The sequence below is a fragment of the Chiroxiphia lanceolata genome, chromosome 6, assembly GCF_009829145.1.
Source record: "Chiroxiphia lanceolata isolate bChiLan1 chromosome 6, bChiLan1.pri, whole genome shotgun sequence".
Taxonomy (NCBI): Eukaryota; Metazoa; Chordata; class Aves; order Passeriformes; family Pipridae; genus Chiroxiphia; species Chiroxiphia lanceolata.
Genome location: NC_045642.1, coordinates 27,561,785 through 27,589,044, shown reverse-complemented (window position 1 = coordinate 27,589,044; position 27,260 = coordinate 27,561,785). Strand labels below are relative to the sequence as shown.

At 39.1% G+C, this 27,260-nt stretch overlaps 1 protein-coding gene across 5 annotated transcripts; it reads right to left on the bottom strand.

Annotated features, from left to right (window-relative positions):
- Nucleotides 1-592: 592 nt before the first annotated feature.
- GANC (glucosidase alpha, neutral C) lies at nucleotides 593-27,229 on the bottom strand. 5 transcript variants are annotated; one of them, XM_032689775.1, is made up of 24 exons: nucleotides 27,096-27,211; nucleotides 25,928-25,990; nucleotides 24,303-24,411; nucleotides 22,633-22,760; nucleotides 22,024-22,206; nucleotides 21,133-21,178; nucleotides 19,715-19,781; nucleotides 18,240-18,336; nucleotides 17,497-17,677; nucleotides 16,492-16,645; nucleotides 15,057-15,292; nucleotides 13,936-14,062; nucleotides 12,965-13,044; nucleotides 11,937-12,080; nucleotides 11,455-11,551; nucleotides 10,976-11,077; nucleotides 10,291-10,534; nucleotides 8,556-8,620; nucleotides 7,930-8,006; nucleotides 6,645-6,719; nucleotides 6,117-6,230; nucleotides 5,461-5,573; nucleotides 3,809-3,912; nucleotides 593-2,467 (listed from the first exon to the last, which is right to left on the bottom strand). In XM_032689775.1, the coding sequence occupies exons 1-24, from the start codon at nucleotides 27,122-27,124 to the stop codon at nucleotides 2,430-2,432; spliced, it is 2,673 nt and encodes an 890-aa protein (XP_032545666.1). In that variant the 5' UTR covers nucleotides 27,125-27,211; the 3' UTR covers nucleotides 593-2,429. The 5 variants fall into 5 exon arrangements, 2 of the variants coding, with proteins under 2 accessions (XP_032545666.1, XP_032545665.1); XM_032689774.1 differs by having other exon boundaries at nucleotides 593-2,955; nucleotides 27,096-27,209; XR_004357467.1 differs by lacking the exons at nucleotides 593-2,467; nucleotides 3,809-3,912; nucleotides 5,461-5,573; ... (1 more) ...; nucleotides 6,645-6,719; nucleotides 7,930-8,006 and adding exons at nucleotides 8,850-9,080; nucleotides 9,211-9,339 and having other exon boundaries at nucleotides 8,555-8,620; nucleotides 27,096-27,229.
- Nucleotides 27,230-27,260: the final 31 nt, after the last annotated feature.

The following is a 27,260-nucleotide window of genomic DNA, read 5'->3' as shown; positions in this document are numbered from 1 at the left end:
TTTATTCTCATATACAGAGCTCTGTTTCCAGAAGAATTGTCAGTGGGAGAGGTCTGACATTTGACAAACTCCTTGTGGGCTGCTGGGGAGGATAAAGTGAATGATTAGCAGTGGGTTTTGTTTTGTTTTTTTTTCTGTTGGGATTGTCAGCAAGTGTCAGGGTATGACCTGCTGCTACTGCTATAGCTAAAAGTTCAGACAGCGACTGCATGTGGAATGGCAGGTGGACATGCACTTCTCAATTCTAAGCCAATGTTGCTCTTTAGGTATGTTCAGGAATTACACATGTTCAAAATACAATTTCTCCTTTTCTTATTTGTTACTGGACAGGTGGTTTTGTTATGGAGTCCTTTTTTTTGTAAGAAACAGTAGTTTCTTACAAAAGAGCAAAAATGAACTAATCTTTAGTGAACTAATCTACGATGTTAATATTGCTAGTTTATTTTAATGAAGTTTTCTCTCCAGTTGTTTTCACTAATTTATTTCAATTATTTCTTTTGTAAAGATATACTAAAAATTTATTTCTTCAATTATGGCATAAATACATGGATAAGTACGTGAGTTACTACGAATAGCAATGTAAATCATATTCTTTGACATTTATTTCCTCAGATCTAAAGACATGACTGCTATGATTTTGAGCAACTCATTCCTAATCAAATCCATAGAAGTTATGCACTTCATACCACTGAAAATTTGACCCATGACTACTTACCATGGTGCAGATATCATACTGAGGGCCAGAGTATAAAAGCTAGTCATTTTAGCATTCACTTTAACCAGACACCCCTGGAAGAATACTCGGTAGTGATTCTCAAAGGTAGAAAGAAAGTTGGAAGGAATAAGGCATGTAACTCGCTTCGTTTTTACTTTATTTCACTTTCCAACTTGAGAAAGAGCAGTTAAAATATTTCATTAAAATGCACCAGACAATAATTATATCCTGTCAGAAGCACTGCTATGCTTAAACATATTCAGAAATCATCAATTAAAGCTTAGAAACTGATAGAAAAATAGTGTCTGTCTCTCTTTTCACAGACACAAAAGATGTATTTGCTACTGTTCTACCTGGATTAACTCAGCTGCATTAAGCACAACAGTATTTATGTTGCCAGTTCCTGGAGCAGAGGCTCACATGGTCTCCTAGGAGGTGCTGACAAGCAGCTCTGCAGAATGAAAAAGAAAGAACTTAAGGGTCTGGTGGGGAGCAAGCTACACTTGAGTCATCAAGAGCGGAACACTCAGTTTGCTCTCACAGTTGCTATTCCCAGAAATCTGTCCTGCAGAGGACAAACAGCAGCAGGTGTGAATGACTGACTAAGCACAGGGAACTTAGTAATGTTATGTTGGCAAAAATCGTGACTATCCCTTTCTGTTTCCTATGAGTTAATTTACCAGTGTTTTTAGAAAATAGTCCTTTATCTTACTAAAAGAAATTAAGTAAACTATGTCCTTTTATATTCAGAAACCCAACTGATGGCATGTTCAGTTTTGACTCAAAGCAAACTGGTTTTAAAATAACGTAGTTTACAAATGTAGCAAATGGAAAGGGCAAACAAACTGTAGAGCAATGGCAGCCCGTGAAAAGGGATGCCTAGTATGGAAAGGCCTGAGGGAACGGGCAGGATGTAGTGGATGTGGGACTCAGGATGTCTCCTAGTTTTGCAAGGGAAGCAAGCATCAGGACAAACCAGTCCTGTTTGCAGAGATGGTGTGAAAAGGAAGCAAGGGAACATTAGGCTGGCATTGTAACAGAATGGGAGAAAAGCATGAAGTGGGATGGCTAAATGTAGAATTAATCCCATTATTATTAAACTGCTCCATAAATGCCAAGCTCAAATCTCAGCCAGATACTAAAAACTGATCAAGACAGTACTAAAACATGTGTAATGGAAGCTAAACCTTGGCAGGAGCTGGAAGATATGGAGGAGTATAGCTGCTTCCCTGGGCTGGCTTTGATCAATGACACTCAATCATCAATGCCAATTCTTTCCTAATAAAAGACTTTTTTTTTTTTTTAAGTAGTACTTGCAGATAGAGGGGAGCAATAATATGGAAAATGTTTCCGTGTGAGTATAGCTGCTATCCTAAGCCAGTACTGCAGTTAATGTGGACCTCTGCCTTTTTGAAAGCCAAGTTTCAAAGGCAGCTGTGGGACAGCCTTCTGCACTGCCATGTCACTGTCTTCTATTGCACAACTGACTGGCACAACCTACTCAAACCTTACCTCCAGTGACTGAACTGTTTAGTGAGCCTGTTGTTCACTTTCCTGTACAGACCAGCTCATTTTGTGTTGTCATAAGGACTGGAAAAGGGAAGTGTCTGTAATCACACAGGGTGGCTCCTTCTGTGTTTGTTTACACAAGGCAGCTTGCAGGCAGAACTCTGGTGATAACCTCTGCATCTGGCATATCTACTGATGCTGCTTGTCAAACTGGCCCAGATCTCTTCTCAAGTGCTTCAGTCTCTGAATAATAGGATTTCCAAATACTTACATTAAGCCCTGTGCCAATGAGCCCCAATTTCACCCCATCAATTCATGATTTTTTAGTGCAAGTGAAGGCAGAACTGAAGCTTACTGCCTAACTAAAGCTAGCCTGGAGCAAATGGTATTTAGCTTATTTCCCCAAAGATACAATCCTAGTGATATTGCTTTTGCTGAATAGAAGAGCTATCCAAGTTTAAATTAGTGCTTTAAAAGAAAAATTGTAGGAAATGTTAGTTTGGGGAGTGTCAGTGGAAAAAATATTTGTTGACTTGATTGGATTCAAGTGAATGTTTTAAGTCCTCCCAGTTTATTTCTCCTCAACCTCTCAATGAATTGCTTCTTTGAAGAACTTGTGTCTCAGTTGATACAAATCTCCCAGTCAGCATCAACACTCAGGGCTAAGTTTCCCAGTGTCAGCGCAGAGGTCTTCGTATCATATGTGAAAACCACTTCCTTTTCTTTCCCACCTGGACAGGACAAGAGAGTTTGATTTACGAAGAACTCTTCTGAAACGCAGTTACATATGACTCTCTTCAGTTTTTAATTCTGACTGACCCTGCCACTGGTGGAAAGAATTGATTAAAAAAGAAAGAGAAGGCAAATCTGCCCAGAATACACATAAGAATGCAGCAGAGCTGGAAAATAATTATTTCTCTTTCTCTGATCTTTCAAACTATGGTACGTCAAACTGTGGTACTATTAAAGGATTTTTCAGAAAAAAATAACCCTTGTTTCTGCATAGGTTTTCCTCCAAACACCCCTGACAGGTAGAGGCAGAAAGTCCATTTCTCCATGACTCCCAAAGTGAAGGAACATGCCTCAAAATCAACCAGAAATTAGAAGCCCTTTCTTGTAGATGCCACTGCCTATCCATATAAGATCCCTCACAACTTCTAGAGAGCCCCACATAAGTAAGAACTCCAGAGCTTTTGAATAAGCAAGAAATCTGGTTTTGTCTGCAAGTTTCCTGTTCTAGACTAGGCAGGTTTACAGATCTGAGCAAACGGGCCTTCATTTGAAATGCTCTCTCTGGTCATGTTCTGTGCAGGGCAACATTGTCTGAACTTGTTAATTCCAAACCAGTTTTACTGATGTATCTATTGCCTTCCAAAGCCAGTGTGCTTCAGTTCTGCACGTAATAATAGCTGCTGGCTCCTTTCACTAAATTCTGTCCTTGATACCAAAAAAGTAGCAAAGAAAACTAAACAAAGAGGCTTTGTATGCTTCCATTATAGAGCTGTCAGTTTGACATCTCTAGTGAATGGCTGCAGAGCAACAGGATTTCAAAGAACTGTAGTAAAATAGAAGTCAGTTCATTACCCTTGGAACTGGCTGTCACAAAAGTAGGTTGCTTTCCAAATCCCAGAACTATCACCTGCTCAACCACACATGAGGTTTGGTATTGTCCGCTTTCATCGGCGCAGCTGAAAAAAGAAAATTATTTTATATACATTAGTTTTTGGCCAACAGTAGAGGTTCAGTATCATACAGAGAAAGTACTACTTTGGTCTCATCCTGAAAGTTTCCTATACTGGTTTCCTTTCCTCTATTTACCTTTCTCCTAAAAACAAGTAAAACTTTCTCCCACTGTCACCTAATTTTTCACCACATATCAGATTTAACAAATATAGAAGAAAAAGTTTGAGAAGGTATTTTATGGCAAAAAGTATGGCTTTGACTACTAGGAAAGTTCTGGATTTTCACAAAACAGTAGTTAAAACTCCTGGGGAAAAAATGTAAAGCTAATTTTTAACACTTTTTCAAGTAAAATGTTTCAATCCGAGGCAAAATTATCTTTCATTTTGTAACTAATTTAATTTTTATTAAAAAGCTCAAAAAAACTCAAATCAAAATGAAACTTTTCGCAGTGAACAAATGTTGTATCATTCATCTGAAAATTACTTTTTTCCAACTTCTACATTTGCTAGCAATTTAGCAAAATTTTTCTTTCCCATGCTGTATTTTTTAAGATCTTCAGATTGAATATTCCAGATCAAGAGATTTGAATTATACTTTAAAATTATCCAAACTAGACTACAGTTTTGCTCTGTGTTATATTTTTAGCTTTAGGACCACTGCCTGCATACATTTAAACCCCGAAGGACTAAAGAATGTCTGCAGAATCACCACTTATGCACTGCACAGCCCCATTGGCACCATACTTCAATACCAAAAGTGTTATAGTGATGTATCTAGCATCTTGTTCCTTACAAGCAGCTAAGGATCCTTTTGGCTTTTAGGTTTTGCCACCCAGCCTTTACAGGTTGTATCTGCTTGTGCCTCCTTTTAAGTGCTTTTCTTCATGCCAATATACATGGTGAAATTTGTGTATTACTTTTGGAGAATACAATGGCATGTGTTTGTGGTGCCTAGACAGAAGCATTGAATATCTTAAGTTGGAAGTGATATATGAGATTCAAGCCCAACTCCCTGCTCCTTCCGGGACTACCTAAAATTAAATCATATGAATAAGAGCATCATCCAGATGTGTCTTGAACTGTGATAGGCTTAATGCCTTGACCACTTCCCTAGGAAATATGTTCCAGTAACCAACCACTCTCTCAGTGCAGATTATGTTAGAAAAATACACTTTAGAACAAAAAACACTCCAGGTGTTGCCTACTTGCAAATCTCCTGGTTTACCTTCTTTTGTCTCTCTGATGGGCTTTACCCTTTCTAATGACTTTCTTTGTACTTGAGTAAATCTGCAGAATCTCTAATTTGACTAGACTGAAACAATATGACTAGACTGAAACAAAATGAGACAACTCAGTATTTCATGTGTTGCTGCCCTTAGACTTATGCAGAACATTGTTTATCTCTGCAGTTTTATGACAGATTCTGCACACTCTGGGACTTCACTAAGAAGTAGATGACACTAATACTGCTACATTTGCAAGAAGGCCTCATGAACTAGAAAAGACATTTCCAGTGACAATGTATGGGTGGCTTTTGTCCACAACTGCTGTTACCTGGAAGTGAGAATGTTCTTGTGGAAAGTGAATTTCCGATATAGGAACTGCTTCTTGTGGAGGTACTGAAATGAATGTCCATCATCTACATAGAGCTCACCGGTGGCACAGGCCTGTGAAACACACCAGATGGAGCACAAATTAACAGCAGTTTCTAGTGCTGAACAATGAAACTAAAAATGTCTCACTATATGTTACGCTTCATATTGAAGATGTGTGTTTATTTTTCTTTAGCAACTTGTATCCCTGGAAGGCTCAGGTAGTCCACCTCTGAAAGTGCTGGACATCTTGGTTTTGTAAATGGATGCCAGTGTCAGGTGTCACCTCATTTATTAGAAAAGACAGTTGCAGGAAACTCTCTCTCTATGTCCAAGAGGAAGCTTGTGGCCTGCTCATTCTCTCCTTCTTCCTCCAAGGGACTAGATGAGGGCTGAGAAAGGTTAGAAAAATGTTCTGCCTCTGCTATACTCAGACAGCCTCACTTTGAAGGAAGAGTGCAGGAGAGGTGGAAGTCCCCTCAAATTGCAGAAGTGGAGAAGAGCCACTGGCATACAGATGTAGATACCCTTGTGCTGATCAAATAGGCAGTAAGGGCCTACAAAGGTCAGATGGAGTAGAAGACATCTTTGTAAAAAGGGAACACTATCTCAAAGTACCTCTGTGTCCAAGGCCACACGGAGTTCATAAGAAATATCTATCATCCATTCAGTGGATTTCCCAGCTGCGGTCTTCAGAGGTATCACAGTGCCCCCCCGCTGGAACACAGGAAGCTGAGAAAAACAAAGCCAGGGTAGAAAGGTTCATATACTCTGATCATATAATTTTAACATGGATCAGGAATAGCTGAAGTTTTCTCTTATCAAAATTTAGAAGTGAACTTCTACCACAAATATATAAAGACAATGGTTCAATTAACAATGGGAATAGTAGTAACTTTCTGTATGTGTATAAGCAAAATAATTTTGCTTGGAAGAGTCACACTCACATCACCTCACTTTACTACCAGGACACAGTAGTGTTCTATCTAGCAATAAAGGAGATGAGACTTTTTGAAAACAGCTATTTTAGGTTACATTTCGACAAAGAAATTGAAATGTCACTTTTCTGATTATGATTATTGACAAAACAAAAGCTAAAGTATTTTTTCTGCTCAAAGGAAGTAGCATTTTAAAACAAAAACATACATTCTCTAGTGTTACTGGGATCTTCAGAGTGCCTGCATCTTCCATTCGTTTAAATTTTCTGAAATCATACCAAATCTAGAAAAAATGAAAAAATAATGAGCATGACATCTGCGGCAAGATTTGTTCCCTCTGCAGATGCAGTTACTCTCCTGCTTAGCCTGTCACTATTCCTAACAACCTATTTGATGTGCAAGAGGAAACATTCACTTTTCAATTAAATGACCTTTTGGATGGAAAGAATCAATTCTCATTCCTGAAGCACAAAGATAATCTGATCTTTTCTACAGTTTGCATAATATCTTGTATGTCTTAAAGCATCTGGAACTGCAAAACAGTGAAACATTTTTTTTTTTTAATCTAGTTCCTGAAAAAGTATATTTATATTGAAGTGAAAATTAACAACAAAGTTGCTAATAACAAGTGACAAAAAAGAGCTGCACCCGAACTTCCCACACACGCTTGCCAGCAGGTTTAACTGCTTTTAGTGTGCAAGCAGTCAATTCCCACAGAGATCTTGATAAAAATATTTTTCTTGTTTGGAGAGCCTAGTCTGTTTTTCTCCCTACACTGAGAAGAATTCTACATGTCCTCAGGTGCCCTAGTGGAGTCACAAGGCTGTATGGTGTCACACACTCCCCTTTGTTGTTTACCCTCTAGAGTCTCAGGCTTTCCCTTAGGAACTATTTTCCCCAAATTATTTCCCTTCCTCCACCTCCCAGCTGCTGTAGTGTTAACACTCTTTGTAGGAGTGGACGACTGTGCCATCCTGTGGATAAATACTTTTACTTCAGAGAGGAACTGATCTCTGTATATGTCAGTCTTTGTTACACATGTCCCAGGCTACTGAGACTTGTATTTCCTTGTTAAAATTTTCCCTCCCCACAGCTTCCCTCTGATTTCATTATGACCTTTCTCCAAAGTTCCCTTTTTTCCACATAAAAAGTGAAGTTTAACCCAAAGAGAAATACATGAAAAAAGGAAATTGACAATTTAGTGAAGCTGTTTTATGGTGTTCAGTGAGAAGCAGCAAGCCTTGAGGGAACATTTAAATTATAGGGAATCTGAGATTTCTGCAGCAGCTCTTGGACAAGCAAGAAAGTAAATTTCCTGTGAGCCAAGCATGCAAGGTATCGAGGTGGAAGGAAGGGTTCAGAATGGCTCAGGATGGCTGGCCAGCACTTGACATGGCAGCAGTGCTCAGCAGTTACAAGATGGGGAGCTGGAAGGTTCCTGCATAAAATACTTCTTTGGGCAGAACAGCTAAGCAGTTCATATTCATCCTTACCTCCTCTGACCCTGGAAGCAGAACACTCACTGTCTTGGCCTCTTTCTCTGTGACTGGATGCACCAACAAAGCATTTCCTGGAAAAAACCCATGAACATGGCTGTGGTCCTCAAGGCTGCATCTCACCAGAGCAGAAACTGTGTGCTCTGGGGTTTTCAGCCTCCCATAACCATTTTAGGAACTTGCTTGGGCATGCCATATGCTTAGGTTCACTTTCTACTGGAAAAAATGGCATGTGTAAGGAGCTGATGGCTACCTGACTTCAGCAACCAGCCATACCGGAGTGAAAAACAATTGTGTTTGGGTGGTAGTTGTTTGCTACTGCCATTTTTGAACAGACTATGGTCTTAGCTGCTACAGTGAACTTTCATGTTTCAGGTCAAACCCAACCATGTTTTTTCAAAGTGACTAGTGAGATAAAACTCAATTTTTGCACCTCATATGACCCCCTACTTTCAAAGTGCTGTTGAAACCAAGTCCCTTCAAGAGGTCTCAAGTTCTATATTCAATTACAATATAATTTTTTAAAGTCTTGGGCAGAATTTTTGTGTTTTCTTTCTGTTATGCATACTTTACCACCTCAAAAGTATTTAAGTCAAATTCCAGAGAATAAGACACCTGCTTACCCAGCATGTACTCATACTCCACGTCAAAAGTTTCTGTTTTTCCTGGAAACTCTACCCAGAGAGGCCTGTAGAAAGAAAGATAGTGGAATTCAGTTACTTTTTCCTCTCCAGTCAGCCCGTTCAAGTCCTTCTGGCATTTTCAGGCTCCATTTTCTCCCTCTCTTTCCAAGGTACAGCTACCAAGAACTGAAGATAGGGCAAGGTTCTCTTCTGTGCCAGGTGACTCGAAGCTCCCCTTTGAGTCACTGATAAAAGAGTCCCCAGTACAACATGGCGTATGACACTCCAATATACCTATGACTTCATCTCCTGCAGCCTCATTTTCTTCCCTCCTGCCTTCTTCCTTACAAACTTGCACTAATTCTACCTTCCTTCTAGCAAAGGAGAGATGAATGAGCCTTTCTGATACAGTGTACCAGCAATGCTGGCAGCTGATGAGCTAGTCCCTGCAGCATAGTTCTTCCTGTTCTCAACAGCTCACTGCTGCTTCTATAGCAAGTCTCCTCCTGGTCACACCTGAAAAACCTGCACCAGAAGTTAATTTTCAGTCTTTCTCAAAAACAGGAGTTGTATATTTAAAGTTTGAGAGATTATGACAATGATACCTCATTGAGAGACAGGGTCTGGGTTTCCTTACACAAAAAGCCTGGCTCACCTTCTTACTCAAAGGCATCCACTTGTTCTATGCAGCCCTGTTCCTCCTGTGCCTGCTAATGAGACACATTTTCCACTCTGCTTGTCTTAGTGAGAAAAATATCATGTTTCCTCTCTACTTCTGTACCTACTGCACCAAATTTAACACAATAGAAGTGTTATTTAATATTGTGGGCAATTCACACGTGAACATAAGCTTCACTTCAAGAAAGACAGAAACCCACTGTCTATGTCAGCGCATACAACAGGTGCATCTTGGCCTATATATGTGCAAATCATCTTCAAAACCCAAATCACTCAACCATTCCCAAAAACACCTTTATGTTTTTAAAACTTAGGAAATGTATCTGCGTAACAATACATAAAGGTAAACGTGGTGTGAAAGAACAGTTCTAGGGCAACCTCGAAGACACAGAAATCAATACCAGGGAGGTTAATGACATTCATCTCTTGTTGAAAGAATTGCTGGATTCAGTTCCATTGAAGCACACTCTTAGAGGTTAGAGAGCAGCAGAACAAAAATTTATTTTCTAATTTTATTTCTGTTCTATATTATTAGATACTCTGCTAAGAGAAACATTAGAAGGGATACTGCAGACATAAATTATAAACTTATTAATGTGATGTAAGCTTTTAGAACAATAACGATTAAGCAGTAACAAGTATTTTCATGAGGGGCAAAATGGTATTTACATATTTAGATCAGCAAGTTCAGAGTCCATTAAGCACTGTTTTATGTACTGGTTGGACTACTACATAATGTTCTTTATCATGACAGGAAGTTTGAAGTCCACAGTATTTTAAAAACATGTTTAAAGACTGTGAAGTGTTTATTGAATTAGTGTGTTCCAGGTGTCATTTGGAAAAAAACCCAAAACATATAATTTTCCTCTGAGAACCCTAGCAAAGCTTGCAGAATGCATGAAAATAGAATTCACTATTATTATAATTTTTGTGTGTGTTTTTGTAATTTTTTAATATTCAAATAAGCAATCACAAAAGTAAGAGAGGCTAATTTAACTTCCCTTCTCCAAGTAACTTCCTGAAGATAATCACTAAATCTCCTGACTTATGTTCTTACCTCATAACTGGTTCAGCCGCTGTGTGTGCCCGATAGAACAGTGTGTATAAGTAAGGCAGGAGGACGTAGCGCTCTCTAATGGCTTTCCTGATGATCTGGGTGTTCTTCTCCCCAAAGAGCCACGGTTCTCGCCGTTTGCTCTCCATGTTAGAATGACCTCTGAAGAAGGGCTGGTAGGCTCCAGCCTGATACCAGCGAACAAGTAATTCTGGTTCTGGATCTCCAATAAACCCTCCCACATCAGCTAGATATTGCGCAGACAAATAAAAATACACATTTTTGGAAATTATTCTGAAAAATGTGAAACTCTCCTCTAACAAACATTCCAAGTGTATAAATCCATGCATTTCACAGTGTGCTCGCTGTTCTGCTCGGTGTAACAAGTTATCCTTCAAAAAAAATCTCAAGAGAGCTTTTGAAGGCTGAGTACCTTTCTCAGTGACAGAGGACTGTCACAATGATGCTACAGAACACCACCTGAGGACTGCTGCTCCGGATGGACATCACGTAAGAGCTAGCGGAGAAATGATGATGACAGCCAGGTTTCAAGCTTCTGAAACCAGACTGATCTGTGAAACTGTCTGGAAATGCACTGGACTGTTGAGCTTTCCACCATCTGTGTTGAAGTCTGTGTTGGGAATACAAGCTTGGTGACACCATTTATGCTTAGTGAGAAACACATTACCTCCACAGAAGGAAATCCCTGCCAAGCTGATGGTAAGAAGCATTGGAATGGATATTTTCAAGTAGCTCCACTCTGCTGTGTTGTCTCCAGTCCACACTGCCCCTGGAAATACCCAGTTTCAGCATTATGCAGGAAAACCAAGCGTATACTTCAATTTATGCTTGCAGTTAAGGAAAGAAGACAAGAATAGACATGAACCACTCGTGAACTGCTGTACATTGGAACTTTTTTTTTCTTTATACATACATGTTCCTGAAATATGCAGGAAAAAGTAGGCAGTGGTTTGCCACAGGACGCAGGTTGTTATTCTGCCTTTAACTTGTACATGCTTTGCTAGGCTTTCCTGATTTTTTTAATCACTTGCACTCTTATGAGCTCACCATGTCAGTATTTCTAAGACAATTTCTCTCCTCTCTAGACTCTTATCCATCAAACTTAATAGAACAAAGTAGCAATGAAAGCATTCAGCTAGACCTTACCATACTTCTGTGATCCAGCAAAGAAAGATCGTGTGAGGACAAATGGCCTCTCTTTTCCTGAAGAACGTCTGATGAGTCCTTCTGCAGTTGCCATTTGCTGAAAATCATGAATATAGAAGCCAGGAAGATGAACTCTTTAATTAGGGTATTTTCTAGACTGCCTCTTTAGCCCTTCCAAGTGAGAAAAATTAAGAACCCACAAATAATACCTATTATTAAAGCAACAAATTCTTATTAGAATATAATTGAATGAAAAATTATTAATATTGTGTAGTCACAGTCAATGTAATTTACATTGTTATGGCAGAAAGGCACAGATGTCACATTTTCTTGTGACCAATCACATAGTTTATTTCAAATATTGCAATATCCAGCACAGCAGAATCCTTGATGAAGGCTACAGAATACCTAGTACTGTGTAAAGTACCACATTAGACATACTCCATGGGAGTGACTGCTGTTTGTGTCTCCAGATACTCTACCTGGTAGAATCCATAGAGGTTGTGTACTTCCCGATGCTCCCAGTTATTGTAGTGCACAGCATCTTTCTGCATTGTTAGTTCTGCCCCTTTGAAGACTGAAGGCTCATTCATGTCATTCCATACAAAGAGGATATTAGTGGATCCCTGTAACACAGGGTTGCAATTAGGCCATGACAGAGCCATTGCTGTGACTTAGTGTGTTTATCTCTAGTGGGTGTCAGACCAGTCTGGGGTGTGACTAGAAACAGCAGCAGTAAAGCAAGGCATGGTAATTACACTTCTGAGGTCACTTGAAAGCTGCCAGTTGTTCATCTCATCTCTCTTGGAGGCCCTTCTGGTCAGGGTAGCAGCCTGCAAGCCCACTTGCCTTTTGCAATTCTTACAAACTCAGTAGGCACTTGCTATTTCTGCCTTCTGGTGAGGGAAAAGAGGCAGGGAAAAGAGAAGTATTAAACAGATATGAGGAAAAATCAGAGAAGGCTGGAGGTGAAAAACTGGAGAGGAAAAGCAGTCTAGGAAATATGTACCATGCATATCTACTAGGAGAGTGGTTTCAACAACTCTACTGCAAACTAGAACTTTGGGGCAGGGTGGGGGAACTGGAGGTGTCCAGCAGTGGTTGATCAGACACTTTCAGCACTAGGCAGGACGGTCAGAATAAAGTGACTATGAGCTATGAGAGAGGACTTCCACATTGCTCTTTGTGTGCTATCACAGTAGTAAAAGCTGAAATAGCAGCAGCTGGATTAGATTATGCAGCAGGTGATTCTTAAAGTGCCTGAATTTCTCCCTTCTACTGCTGCAACTAAGTGAGCACGTCCACTGGTGGCATACGGATTTCAACTATCTTAGTTGAGACAAGTCCATGGAGAAAATCCTTCTATGGTGCTTCAGCTTATCAAGATATTTTCCTCTACATTACAATCATACAGCTACAAAAGCCAACAATTTGCTTAGCCAGTATCTTCTTTTTCTTCTCCATTTTCAGGCTTTCTGGGATATGTAGATCAGAGCAAATAAATACAAACCTTGTATGTTTTGAAGGCAAATTGATCTGCATACCATTTTCGCACTTCAGGATTGGTGAAATCCAGGTAGCAAGAGGAACCTGTGGATATGGGAGATCCCAATTATTTACCTGATTTTAAGAGCATTGTCTTTGCACCTAAATACAGTGGCCTAAAGCTACAATGCTTTTCACCAGCAGCAATAATGTAGTCACTATTGTTTCTGAAATAAAAGCTCAAGAGCAAATTCCAGGCTGACTTGGAACTCAATACACCCCTTGCCCTATGTAGATTCTTGAGGTCTGAAGTTCAGCACCCTTTAAGGATGACTGCTAACAGTCTGAAACATGTTCAGATGTGAACAGGAAGCCAGGGAAATACAACATCCCTGGTATTTTGAACTCAAACAGGAAAGCGTCACTGAGAAGCTGAATAACTACATCGTGCCATGCTACCAGAAGTTGTAACATGTCCTTGAATTTTCCCATAATCGCTCCTTTGCCAGGACTGTGAGCTTCCTGTCTGTAAAGAAGTGGGACAACCTGCTTTGCCTCTACCCAGTGAGATCTCCTTATGAAAAATAACATGTCAAATCTCTATATTATGATTGAATCAAAGGTTCAGTACCAGGGGTTCACTTAATTTCATCCAGCCTACATAAGCTGTGCTCACTGCAACAGATCAGACTGCATTTCTATATCCAAGACAAGTTTGGAAGAGGAATGGCTGCTCTCATAAACAAATCCAATTTTTTTAGTTCTAGGCACTGGTTCTATCTGCAAATTCAATAGATGTAACAGAGGACGTTACACAGCTGAGGCAATTAGAATATGACTATATCAAAGAAACCACAAAGTATTTGAAATTATTAATATTTACAAAAAATGCAAGGAATGTAAGACTTTAATTTCGCTTCCATGGATACCAATTACAGTATTCTGCAAAATTTTTAAAATAAACAGCTAAAATATGGAGACAGAGTGGTTTTTTACCTGACCAACAGATGCCCTCAAAATCTTGCCCATTTCTGTCTTTCACAAAATATCCCTTGTCTTTTGCCTGTGAATACAGGGTATATGTGGGATCAACCTTAATGTGTGGATCTACAATGACGACAAGCTGACAGGATAAGAAAATAAAATCATGATTAGCATCAATTGTGCTTAATAAAACAGTAAGAGTTCCCTTCTGATAAAAGGCAGAGAATGATTTCACCTCAGGTAAAAACGACAGCTGTGTCACTAATTTTAAAAAGCGGTTACCAGTTCTTGTATATACTGTGCTAGACTTACATGTAGGAGCTGACTTTATAAGGAGGGCATAAACTCAGGCTTACCTCTCTGAAACAAAGGACAAACCCCATTGTTTCAGGTAAAAGCAAGTATCCCAACCCCTAAAAACAGTGAGTTTTTTTCACTGCTGTATTCTGTGAATGGGAAAATATCTGCCTTACACGTGCCTGCTTAAAATCATATGCCTTAAGACGTTTAAATATATTTTAGTTTGTGTAGGATACAACAGCAACAGATACTGTATTTTGTAGTTATTTTCTGCTGCCTTTAACTGATTTGCTGTATAGCTGACAAAGTACTATAGCTCCAACCAAGAGATTATAAAACTTGAATGCTATTTCAACACTTCTCCATTCATTGACTTTTGGCGAAGATCAATAATTAAGCAATTCTACAACTTTAAGATATTGTCTACATTTTAATACCTCTATAATTATAAGGAAAATATTTTAGCTGTAAAAGCAGAAACACAAAGCAGAGCTGAAGCTAGCACAGCAACTACCAACAGTGAAAGCTCATGTTAGGAAGAAAAATTTTCTGCTGTGTCCATCACAGCACTGAACTGCTTCTGTAAGACAGAGCTTCACATGAGTCACACTTAGCCTGATAGTCAGGATACACAACAAACTACATAATAAAATGGCATGAAGAACTGAATCAAACATGATAGCTTGTATGCTGTAAGCATCACCGGACAGCAACAGAGTCTAATTTACTCTGTTGTAGTTAAGCTGTTTTCAATATCTGAAGTACTTAGGTTAAAGCTAGATCGGGTAGACTCACACTACAGAGAAATATTTTCTTTCTTCCAGTGTTTTTACCTTGCGTTTTTTCTTCTTCAGATGTTCTTGCATCTTTCTGGGGTTCTGGAATTTCTTTTTGTCCCAAGTAAAATACCTCTTGCCATCTGTGTGCTCTATGTCCAGCCATATAACATCATAAGGAATGTCATGTGCATCAAAGCCAGCATCTACTGCCTTGACATCTTGCTCATCCTCATAATTCCACCTGCACTGATGGTAGCCCAGAGAAAAAAGGGGGGGCAGGGCTTGAGTGCCTAGGAAGAGTAAATGAATGAAGATAAAACTTAATGTCCTTCAAGAATTTATCTAGAGACTCTAGAAAAAGTTAACATGATTAATATGTGTCTCTCTGGAGCTAGGGAATGCTGGCCTAAGTTCTTCATACCAAAGTGACTAACTCTTGAAATAATGAGCATTACAATGAGCTCAGCAGTCAGAAAGAGCAAAGGGTTGTAATGATAAAATGAGAGTGAGAAGGAATTTGCTGTTCCATGATGCTGAACTGTTATTCCAGTAACCAATATAATTTTATTCCTTATCTTTTTCTAATAAATAATATTCCAGATTAGTTTATCTGTCATTAATGCAAACAATTACACAAATTTTAATCAGTACAATGCAATTTCTGTGACTACTTGAGTAGTGTAAACAGGTCCACAGGTGTTACAGTACAAGGAGAACCACTGGAACTGAACTTGTTAGGAATTTTTAAAATTAGCAAACATGCTTGTATGTATGCATACAGGAAAAGGGAGCTAGGAAACTTTCCTGAGCATACACTTCTGCTTGGCGAGATCTTCTTGGAACCTGGCTACTTTTCTATTTCCATTCAGCTGAGCCGCGTTCTCTTCATAACGTCTGTGCAGCAAAGAAACATTGCTAACAGACTAAGGAACTACCAGGAATATTTAGGTACTTTAATTCTCTTTAGTACACAAAGAATGTTGCTTTCATAAAATGTTAGTCCCCTTTTCTCCATTTTTTTTACTTTCTTCCTGAGGCTCTTGTTTCTTTCCTTTCCCATATATGCATGGGGATGTATTCCCTTCCCTAAGGGGCACACTGGACACTTACCTATCTTATTTCTCTAGTGTCCAGGACACATTACTTCATAACTTCAGTCTTTTCACATTATAAGGTGGCCTGTCTTAATGGTGACTGGCAGTTTTAGCCCCTTGTATCTCCCCTCTTCTTCTAAGGGTGCAGTTTCAGATAGCAGTAATTATGCTGGCTTCTCAGTTAGGGCCAAGTTTGACCAGCTGCAAGTGCTAGGGAAAACAAGGACGGAAGCCAGTCTTCACAAAGTACCAGCCTTTGCTCTACACACTGCAGCTTGGGAACAACTGCTCACAATGGGCTAGGTAAATATTAACCTGCTCTTGGGTACAGCGTGTTCCTCAGAGAATCTCCCAGGTAAACGCGCCAGACTGACTCCAGTTATGTGAGTTAGTACCTGTCAGTTGTGCAAACTGCTTGAAGATATCAAAGGCAGTGGGTCCCATCAGCAGGAAAACATCAATGATTCCGCTTTCTGACATCCAGCGTACATCAGTTACAGGCACTGCTCTCTGCTTAGCAGTCTCTGCAGCAGATCTAGATGACATGTGCTTTGAAGGAAACCAAGGTAAAACTGAATCTCTCTCTGCCAAACTTTTATTCAATGAAGGAGCAAAGACGGAAACACACGAAATTCACTAACACATACCTGGCAGGTATTAGAAATACACACTGAATGTTTCTTATATATCCTTCACAAATCCTTTACCTTGCATACTGCTTATACAAAGTAGAGCAATAGTTAATGAAGAAAAATGGGTAATGAGGGGCAAAATAATTAAAACTTTTCTGTAATTACAGACTATGCATTTTCTGTTGGATCTTTCAGTAATATCTATATCATAAGTAAAAAAGAAAATTAATAATTTTAACCACATAATGCAGTGCTGGAACAAAGCAAGATTTTCCTTTTCCTCATTGTTTCAATTTTAACAGAATTCATGTTTGTGTTTCAAGAGTTTGAGTGAATTTCTTTGCCAAACATTCCATGTTTCTTGAAGGTCAATTACATTCCACAGAATGAGACTGCTTAGCAGAAATGTGTGCCAATACCAAGAATTTAAAAACTTTGAGAAATTCCTTAGATACAAGAGATTGTCAAGATTTTTGTCCACCCTTTCTTCTGCCTGCTACGTACACCTGTGTAGATCTTTTCTGCATATTACCTCTTTGCCTCCTCCTGCAGACCTGTTAAGATACAAGATCTATAACTCATCTCTTTGTTCTTTTCAGTGGCTTAATACAACAAATTTAGTACTAAGGAGAACAGGAGGAAGAGACTGACAATTCTTCATTAGGGAGCAAAAGATAAATCTCCAATAATGTTGTTACATTCCTGTTGGCCCTGCCCTGAAGTGTTTTCTTTTGTTATTAAATTCTGAGGAAAGTGAATAATTCTCACCTCAGCTACTGCCTTTGTACTAATATCCACCAGTGTTTCTGAAGAGTTCAGCCAGAAGACTCCTGAAGTTCTGTTAGGCTTGTGTGCTAAGAGAAGGGGCACTGAACCATAAATGCCTATTTTATCATGTATCTTGTGGCCGAAGATATCCAAATTATAAAGCCGGTAGGCATCACCATCACTAGGACAAACAAACAGATGTATTTATTACGTGTAAGCATCCTGCACCAGGCCAATTTTAACTCTACTGCCATTCCGCTAAACTTGGTGAATACTCGGTAAACACTCTGTATTGTGGCCTTTTGTTTGGCATCCAGAGCTGAAATATGGGCAGCCTAGATTACTGCTTCTTTGCTTTGGTCCTCGCTATCTGAATCAAACAAGATTTTTGCTGCCAGTGAGACTGTTTGCTCTAAATCCTAAAATATGATTTCTGAACTTTCTCATCGAGTTGCTCTTTTAGAAGTTCTGCTAAAACATGACTGATCCTAAAGTCCAGAAAAAACTGAATGGAAAACTGAGGGACAACAGAAGAAGCCATTTATGAAATTGCAGAGCGGAAAGAGAAAGCTGAACAACTTACTCTACATGGATAGTGGTTTGCTGTATAATTAATCTAAAATATACACTATATGATATACATGTCTCAAGCTGTTGTCTGCATTAAAGTATTAAGACAATGTTATAGCTCTCCTCTACAAAAAAAACCCCAACTGCACTCATTAGCAATCTGGCACCTTTACCTGGTGTTTTTGAGAAGAAGTGTTTCTGTGTGTTGTGGTATTCCATAAACGTGATCATATCCATGTAAAGAGAAGTCCATGCCTACAGAACTGGGACCTGTGGAAATAACATTAAAAAGAAGAACATAGAGTGCCATGCTCAGGCTTATCTGAAAGCAACAGAGCAGAGCAACCTAACTGGATAAAACAACTGAAAGTTTCAATAATTAACTCTTTCATACTTCTTTTCAACTTCACTTCCATTATTACTTTTGTTTCACAGAGGTAATGCTTTAAATAGACTTTATTGTATTTATTCTGGTTTTGAACTTCTTAAGAAGATAAAATTAATCACTTTAACAGAACCTCCCCCCCAAACAAATCCACATAATCATGGACCACTTCTTTATTCTGCAGTGAAAGGCTTAAAATTATCTCCTGTTTCTATCCCAGTACATAAAAGCCAAACTTTGCAGCACAGTGGACTTCAGAGTCTGAGCTGCCTCTTTCCCACCGCTCTTCTCTTCAGCCTCAGCCAGCGGAGTAGCATGCACAAGAGTCCCTACCAGTGATATCATCTTGTCACAATACTAAATCCAGGGCAACTTTTGGCAGGTGACCAGAGATCCTGTAGACTGACAAGCAGTGGCTTCAGGATCAGAACCTGACCACATGGACTTTATTCCTCCAACACAGAAAAAACCCTGATGCTGGCCTAATACATCAGATACAGCATGAACAAGAGACAACAGCTTCCTGCCCTCTCTGTCTTGACTGTGAACTGAAGAAGTTTCTGTCACCAAAAGGAATCGCTTTCAGACCCCCCTCTCTCTACTGCAGCTGCTGGGTAGTGCTGGTTGCTATAGAACTCTGAATGACAGTGGTAATGAACAAAGCTAACTAACTTAATTAATACAGAATACAATGAGACAGACAGCAGATGGTCATACATTTTGGTAATTGATAATTTAAATTGTATTTGAGCTACTGCTCTCATGTGTATGTAACCTCCTTATCTCTTAGGATTGCTCAGTATTCCCTTTTGTAGTCCTCACTTAAAAAGAGTTTCTTTGTGTCAATTATTAATGCTTAGATATCATGGTTTCTGATATGTCATGAGAATAAACTACAGGTGAAATCAATCTTATGTACTAATACTAAGAAAAGAACATACAAAGAAAATAATGTATTATGTACATGTACATTCAGACAACACATAGTGTTATACTGTGCCAGAAATGGCACAGCGAGTTGACGAAACAGACCACATTGGCTGTGTTCCCTCTTGAACAGAAATCTAATGAATATATGCAGTACTTTTGTCAAATTTGTTACCCATCACTGATTTCTGATTAAAACAAAGTTAAGACAACTGAAAAGCAGGAGCGAGTGAGACATTGATAAATTTTAAGCAGATAAACAGAAAGCAGACAGACGAATGAACACAGGTTTATACAAAGCAGCAAAGCTGTTTTCAGAACTACACTGAGGCTTACCATGAGCTTTGATGTCTAAGAAACTGCCAAATTTCTCTCGCCAGAGACCTAGATCCTCTTGTTTTTCCTGCACAAACAGAAACAGCTAAGCCTAGCAAATGCATCTGCTCACATCGTGTATTTCTAAGAAAAGTATGTTTTTTCACCATTGTTAACTGCTTTTTTGCCAATTATGGTTAATACAAATAAATCCAAACCACATTTAGATTCTGCTGCAGCAATTTACACTGCCAAACTGACATGCACATATTGCACATATGGCATCTGCTACAGCATAAAAGTAATACTCGAGGTCTTGGATAGAATCATAGAACGATAAAATAGGCCATTTTGGAAGGAGCCTCAAAAGATCATCTGGTCCACCATTTAATGGGAAAGAGAGCCTAGATGAGATTATCTAGCACCCTGGCGAAATAAATCTTGAAAACCAGAAGTGATGGGGACTTTACCATTTCCCCGGGTAGGTTTTTCCAGTGAGTAATTATTCTCACTGTACAAATGGGTTTCTGCTGGATGCTGAATACGTTTTTGAAATGCAAAACTGCATGGATAGAACCAAACAGGAAAATCCATACAAACAGAAACCAACCTACTCCCCCAAACAGTTAAGGTCAGACAACCAAAAAAACTCTCCAGAGACTCAGGAGTCCTGTGTGTGTAACTGATAGTTTTAGCCTCCTTGTGTCCTGTCATTCATTGTCCTAGAACTTCCACTTTTTGTAGCGTGTTTCCTAGTTTTCTTTTCTACATTCATCTCAGAATAAGTGTGGCCTCTTGCAGCTGTGTGACTGCCCTGGCAGAACTCAGAGCTTAGACATAAATAAGCTGAAGGCACATAGCTCTTGCCATTTACAACAGGACAGCAGAATAAGCAGCCATCTGCTCTATGGAAGGCTAAAATTATATCCCAGACATAACTCAACCTCTTCAGAAAAGTGCAATGTGCCTCTATGCACTGCCAGGACCTGATATTTTTTCAGAGAGAATCTTACTTCTGTATTAAGCCTGAACATATGTGGAGGTGTAGTTTTTGACTGTTATTTTGAAACTGTCTTTGCAAGGAACAGGGAATTTGAAAATGAGCGAATATCACTACAAAACTCCCTTTTACATATCTACTCCAGATCAAATAAGAGAACATAAGAAAAAGAAATTATTAATAAAAAGGCCATGGAAAAAATCATTTTTGTGCTAGATCTACCTGAGTGATGTCTTCTACAGACTTGGTAAAACACATAAATCTTCATTGAACTAAGAATTTGCAAAATATCTCAATAGGTATACCAGGTCCTTTTTGGATTTCACTGGAAAGTGGTTAGACTATATTTGTAAATGTAGTACCAGGTGGAAGGAAAATGTGATTTTAATTCCTTTTTTTACAATACATTCATGCTGCGATTGCAGTAAGTATGAGTTACCTTAAAGTAATCACTTGCTGCCTCCTCACTTTGAGCTGTAGGTTTTCTAGTGAACACAAATACACAGAAATAATCAATTTATTGTTAATATAAGCAAGGATTTCAAACAGAAAACTCGAATAGTACTATGCATTGCTTTATACATTATCTAAGAGTTTTGGTGCTTGACTATTCCGAAAATTGATTTCATAGCTGAGAACTTTAACTTGCAAACAATTTTAATATTCAATGCCTTAAAATAACCTTCACTCAATATTCAAGTTAGGTTGACTTCTTGGCCTTTCATGTTTATTTCCATCTGTGTAAGCACTTTACCGATTCAGAAGATCCTCACTTCTTTATCATTCTGGTTTTGAAATAATGCTCTACAGGAGATACACTTGCTATGCTCTTTTTCTAGTCATGACATGTCGTGCATTGTGGATTCTCATCCTTCCAGCACTTTGCAGTGTGATTGACCTGTCAAATCTTGCAGCTACATGGCACATTGTAAGTTGAACAAAACTTGACTTCAAGAGCTTATAAAGTGAATAAAACTTACCTAAAGAGTAAGTTTGTGATAAAAAAGATGAAACTAATAACTTCATCATACTACTATTGCTCATTCTCAAGAAATACAAGGGGTACCAGGATACTTTAGTGTTTTACAGAATTGGCTATTAAATGAGGTTAGTATTTTGCACATGGCTGCTGCAAGGGATTAAGTCTGCAGCTAGTCAATCTGGAATTTGTTTGTTAAAACTTCACCATATACTTACTAAACTTACAAAGTAAAAGAGGACACAGAATTTAACGTGCAAGAGCTTTCAGAAACTGCAATTCCATAGAATTGTTTATTTTCAGCTACAGCACAAGCAGCACATATGATGATGCAATAGACAGATACTGTACCTATCACTGGGAGGTGGTTGTAGGTGCTCAAAATATAACAACCCATTGGAATTCATGCTCATAACAGTCTCACCCTTGGACTGCAGCTCAACTTGGAAGGGGTCTGCTGTGACTTGAAGTTTGTAGTCCCCATTAACACTTGACAGTGCCAGAATACCTGCCTCCTTGTGGGATATGAAGAGTCTGGCAAATGAAAAGCAACAACAGCAACATGTGAATCCACTGTAACTACATAACAATTTGAAACAAAAGATGGACTAAGAATATCCACATGCATTACACAAACCTCAAGGGTAATGCTGAGGCAAAGAATGCCTGAAATACATGCTGTGCTCGGGGTTCACTGCATAGTGCAACAAGTGGCTACAGAACTGCTGTGAAAACTACCCATTATAACAGGTAGGCTATTTTCTGATTGGGTCAAATAGCCTCAAGTTTCTTTTTCCTCCTATGTAAATTAACCATATGCATTTTTATATTTAATTCTTGTAACAACTTCGTATTGTAGAGAGACAACTGTACTGTTGTGCAAATGAGGGACAAAGAAAAACACTTGCAAATGAAGCTGTGTAAGTTACTAAGGTGCTAAATCATCTTCCCATCACTTACCTCTGGGTGGTAGGTTCCTTTATAAGAACATCAGGAACTTTGTATCTTGCTCTGAGAGGTGAAGCCTCATCAATTTTAAGCCTGAAAATATTGCCTTCTATTTCATAAATTTCTACTTGTAGAAGAACCTGGGAGCAAACAAACAAATAAACTGTCAGTGATAAAAAGTATCAACTTATTTTTTAACACAATATCACCAAACACGTACTGTCTGGAAAAAAATGAACATGCCTGCTTTCTGATTTAATGTTCTTTAGCACTGTTGAGTAAAAATCATCATCCATATGAATTTACACCAGCTAAATCTACTTCACCCCTTCGAAGAAGCAATATTTTTTAAGCAAACGCTTTATCCTCAACTTACAAAGTGCACATAGCTGCAGTTTGCAGCTCTCTCCCCACAGCAACATGGAAAACAGCAACAGTGTACACTAATCTCAAGGTTAGTACAATTTCACTACTGTGCTGTCAATGTAAGAGTGGTAAAATCCTGAGATGTGGACTTTTTGCAAAAACATCAGTGCTCTGTCTTCACTAGTATGCACAGCGCTGACACTGATCAACTGTGTCAGAAAGACACCTAAAGAAAATGTGCTAATACTGCCCTACTCACTGTAATTTGCTATTTTTTAGTTCAGGGATCTGGGAAGTCACCCTATTCTAGAAAAATTACTTACTTTTCTTCCATAGAGGACCCTGACACCACAAGTCTGATTTTTTTCTGTTTTTTTTTTTTATCCTTAATGTCTCCTCCTTTGAGACACAAGACTGGCTGAAGAACTTTAGCCTGATACCTTTTCCCACTATGTGGAAGCCAATCAATCCTGCTCTCTTCAAAGGCATGAAAGCATGCAAGAGCCACAAAACCAGAAGAAAAGTAGGCAAGACAGAAAAGATTCATTTGGAGTTCCAGGCACTGCTTCTAGGAAATATTTTACATTATGCTACCTTTGTATAAACCCCCAGATAGTCTAGGAAGCCACAGAATCTTCAGTCTTTCATATTCCTTAAAATCTAGACAAAAAATAGGCTCCTTTTTCTGTGTTGACTGCAAAGAAGGTTAGGATTAACAAGAGAGACAGAAAATACCTCTATGAAAAGTATCTACATAGTGTGATGGTTAGAGCATAGAAGTGACTTGTAGTTTCAAACTCTCATAATCTGAGCATGGGTTAGGTTGTCTGTTGCCTGGGTAAATGTGCCAGCTGCTATGCCATTAAATTAGAGAAATAAAAGACCCTCATCTTCCTGTTTGTCATCTTAAATGCAAAGATGACTTCTTTTTTCCAAAAAACTGCCTTTGAGCAAACACAGGAATACAAAGGCATGGTTAGGAGGTTCTGGAATATATGTCCTCTTATTCCATTACAGAAAAAGAATTTATTATTTCAAAATAACTGAAACCATTTTTCAGCTAAAAAGAGTTCTATTGACATTTTTCATAAAGCTATTAATTTTTTTTTAAGTTCCTTAAAATACCTCTTTCTCTTGCACAGCCTCAAGCTGTCAAATAAATACTGACCAGTAAGGACATATTTAGGCTTATAGTTTGCATTATATCTTAAATATCTATCACTGAAGAATCTTAAAATCTGCAAATATTTTCAGTCTTGTTGATAATATTTACTGCTCTTTCTGTAAGCACCCTCTTATGCAAGGTGGGATCTCACCTTAGTCTCCACATGAATAATTTGGAATTTGACATTCTCATCACTTAATGTGACTGAATCCAACAATGCTTGATACGAGGATTTTCCAGGACATAACAGTTTCTGACGCCTGTCAAGACAGAAAATTATTTTTGGTCTCTCTAATTCTTGTAGTTTATATCACATAGAGGGACATAGTACTGGTAGAAATGTTTACTTAATAATTTTGTCTTGAATTTTTTCAAATACAGTTATCAACACTTCAAGTCAACTTGGAAAAAAAGGAATATAGTTCTGAGCACACATAAATTTTTATGAATGAGATGTTAGAGGGGATTGGTCACCCATCACCACTCTATAGGTTTTTTTTAAACAATAGTAGTCTTAATTCAAGTGTCCAATTAAATTCTTAGCTCTACAGTTACTGTTCTTTCATTGATCCCAGAAATTTCAGCTCAATAATCTGTTTTTCATTTTCTGTCATATATCTCGGCAACCCTGGTGAACAGCTTTTACATTCTGTGGTGATGCAGCAGTGTATGTTTGTAATTTGTAACCTCCTGAATACATACTGAGGAAATTGTTTCTCAACATGTGTGCTGACTACAGAGATTTAACTGTGGCTTTTGGCCCCAATAATGTTTTTAGGACAGAAACCCTGAAACAGAGGCTCTTTCAGCTGTTTGTAGAATGCTCCTTGCCAAGCCCAGGTTTTATGAACTATTTGAAGGTAAGTGTCTTAGAGGCTACCTTAAAAAGAAGCTTCTTCAGTAGTAAACTGATTTAATTTCCTTGCAAACAGGAACACAAATGTGAGCAATCAGTTAAAGGATTTCTTTTAAAAGCAGAGTAAAGGCAGGATCTGATACTTACCAGTGTGTAGCAAACTCCTCCTGAGAAATTAGAGGTCTTATGTTAAATGGTGATATTCTAGAAAGTTTTGGTGTGAAAGGAGCTGTGCTCGCACTGAAATTTTTTTTGTTGTTTGTTTTCTGAACATAATTTCCTGCAGAACAGATATGAATATCTGAGACTGTAACCCAGTACATCAGTGACTAATTGGTGTAACACTGGGAAATCATTCCTTTCAGTCAGGCAGCACAGGACAGAAGACAATGGAGGATGGGAGGTAAAAAAGGTTGAGGAGAGGTATCACTGTTAGAAATAGGATGAGAAAGATAACTTAACATAAGGTTAGCTTTAAGAGACTAGTGAACTAGAATTTAGATTTGACACTCAATTCTGGCCAATGTACTTGTTCAACAGGACTGTAATCATGTATGCTATTGTCACAGACTAATGGTTTCTATTGAGTGTTTTGCTGTTTTGAACTACAGATAGTCAAAAAACATCCACGTCAAGAAAACAACCTGCATCTGAGTGGAACTATAGTTAAAATATTGCTGGATCTTAGTCAGATGAGAGGACTGATTCTTTTGTATATTAAAAGAAGACATTTTGGATGTAAGATTACACCTTTTAAATATGGTGATTACTGTTTGCTGATAGATGAGTGGAATGCTGACTTTGAAAGATAAATCCTGAAAACAGCAGACTTGCGATTAAGAATCAATGTGTAACTTCCTGTATCTTTTAATATTACTAGTTTAAAAACAACCACCAGTCTATACTACAATTCTCCTTACCTGTAAAAAGCAATCTGGTTGCATTTCTTAAAGGCGCTTTTGTCCACAGCCTCATCTTGTACACTAGAAAGAGCAGATAAAGAGTTTACTTGTGTCCACCGAACACCTGCTGAATGATGAGATATCAGGGTTCCTCTTCAAGACAGGTCAGGATTAAAGACAATGCAGAGAACTCTGATCCAACATAAAATGTGTTGAAATTTGAACTACTGTGTTGAGATATGGGAAGAACTTCTTACACATTTAGTTCCCTGCTGAACCATTTCCTTTTAAACTTTGAAAGTTCAAGAAATGATTGAATCCATGACTAATGGAGCTGAATTTCAGCATGACTGAATTCTTGGGGGTTTGCATTTTGAAGCCAGACCTCTCTCTGCAGTCATTACAGTTAATTATTACGTTACAGTAAAAAGAATGGAGAAATAGGCAGGACTGGCAGAAAGGAAGAAATCCTGCACACTCCTACCTTTAGTGGGACCGACAAGGAAGGAGGGCTTCTGATGGCCCTACTGACAGCACTATGTTATCTCTAGGCTTGGGGTAACTTTTAGATCTATTAGATAACACTAATTTTTTGGATTGCCTGAAAAAAATGGGCTGCCAGTAGTGTCTATCATCAAAATACTTTCTAGATCATGCTAAATTCAGACACAGATGGAAGTGAATAAGGTATTAGTTTGGTAGACAAAGCACTGATGCTTATAGAATACTTACTAATTACATATATGCAACATAGAAAATTCAGGCGGCAGCCATTGAAACTCAGTCACAATTACAGATCCTTACAGATTATTATTGGAGATCTCACAGAACCCATATATTTAGACAATTTAGCCATTCCCATTTTTGCCTGAAGACACATACGTCCTTTCATGTTTTGCTCCAGGTGCGTGGGACTTTGTTGCTGCATTTAAAACCCTGCAGCTCGCCTGCCTTCCAGCGGTGCAGCTGTCCCGCTCTGAGGCCCGGGGCGCGGGGAGGCTTTGCCCGGGCAGGGCGCCGGGGACAGCACCGCCACGGCACCGCCACGGCCCCGCTCGCCCGCCCCTCGCCCCCGGCACACTTGCGGGAGCCGGGCCCGCTCTCCGCAGAAACCGGGGAGCCAGTCTGGCAACATCGGAGGAGCGAGGAGAGGATCGGCCAAGGAGTCCCCACCGGGCAGCGTTACCTGACTTCCCCTGCCGTGGCCGCCTCCATGGCGGGGCTGCTCCGAGCGACCCCCGCGGAGAGAAGGGGTGACAGCCCACTGGCGGCGGCAGGGCGCGGGGGGCTGCCCGGCGGCAGGGACGTCAGTCCGGGAACACTGCGAGACCCGAACGCGACCGAGTCAGCG

Coding starts and splice junctions, on each gene's coding strand:
- GANC (XM_032689774.1), bottom strand. CDS start 27,124: ATGGAGGCGGCCACGGCAGGGGAAGTCAG. Junction 22,761..24,302: donor TTATTCATGTGGAGACTAAG/GTGAGATCCCAC, acceptor GTTTGCTCCCAG/GTTCTTCTACAAGTAGAAAT. Junction 18,337..19,714: donor CTTAGACATCAAAGCTCATG/GTAAGCCTCAGT, acceptor TTATTTCCACAG/GTCCCAGTTCTGTAGGCATG.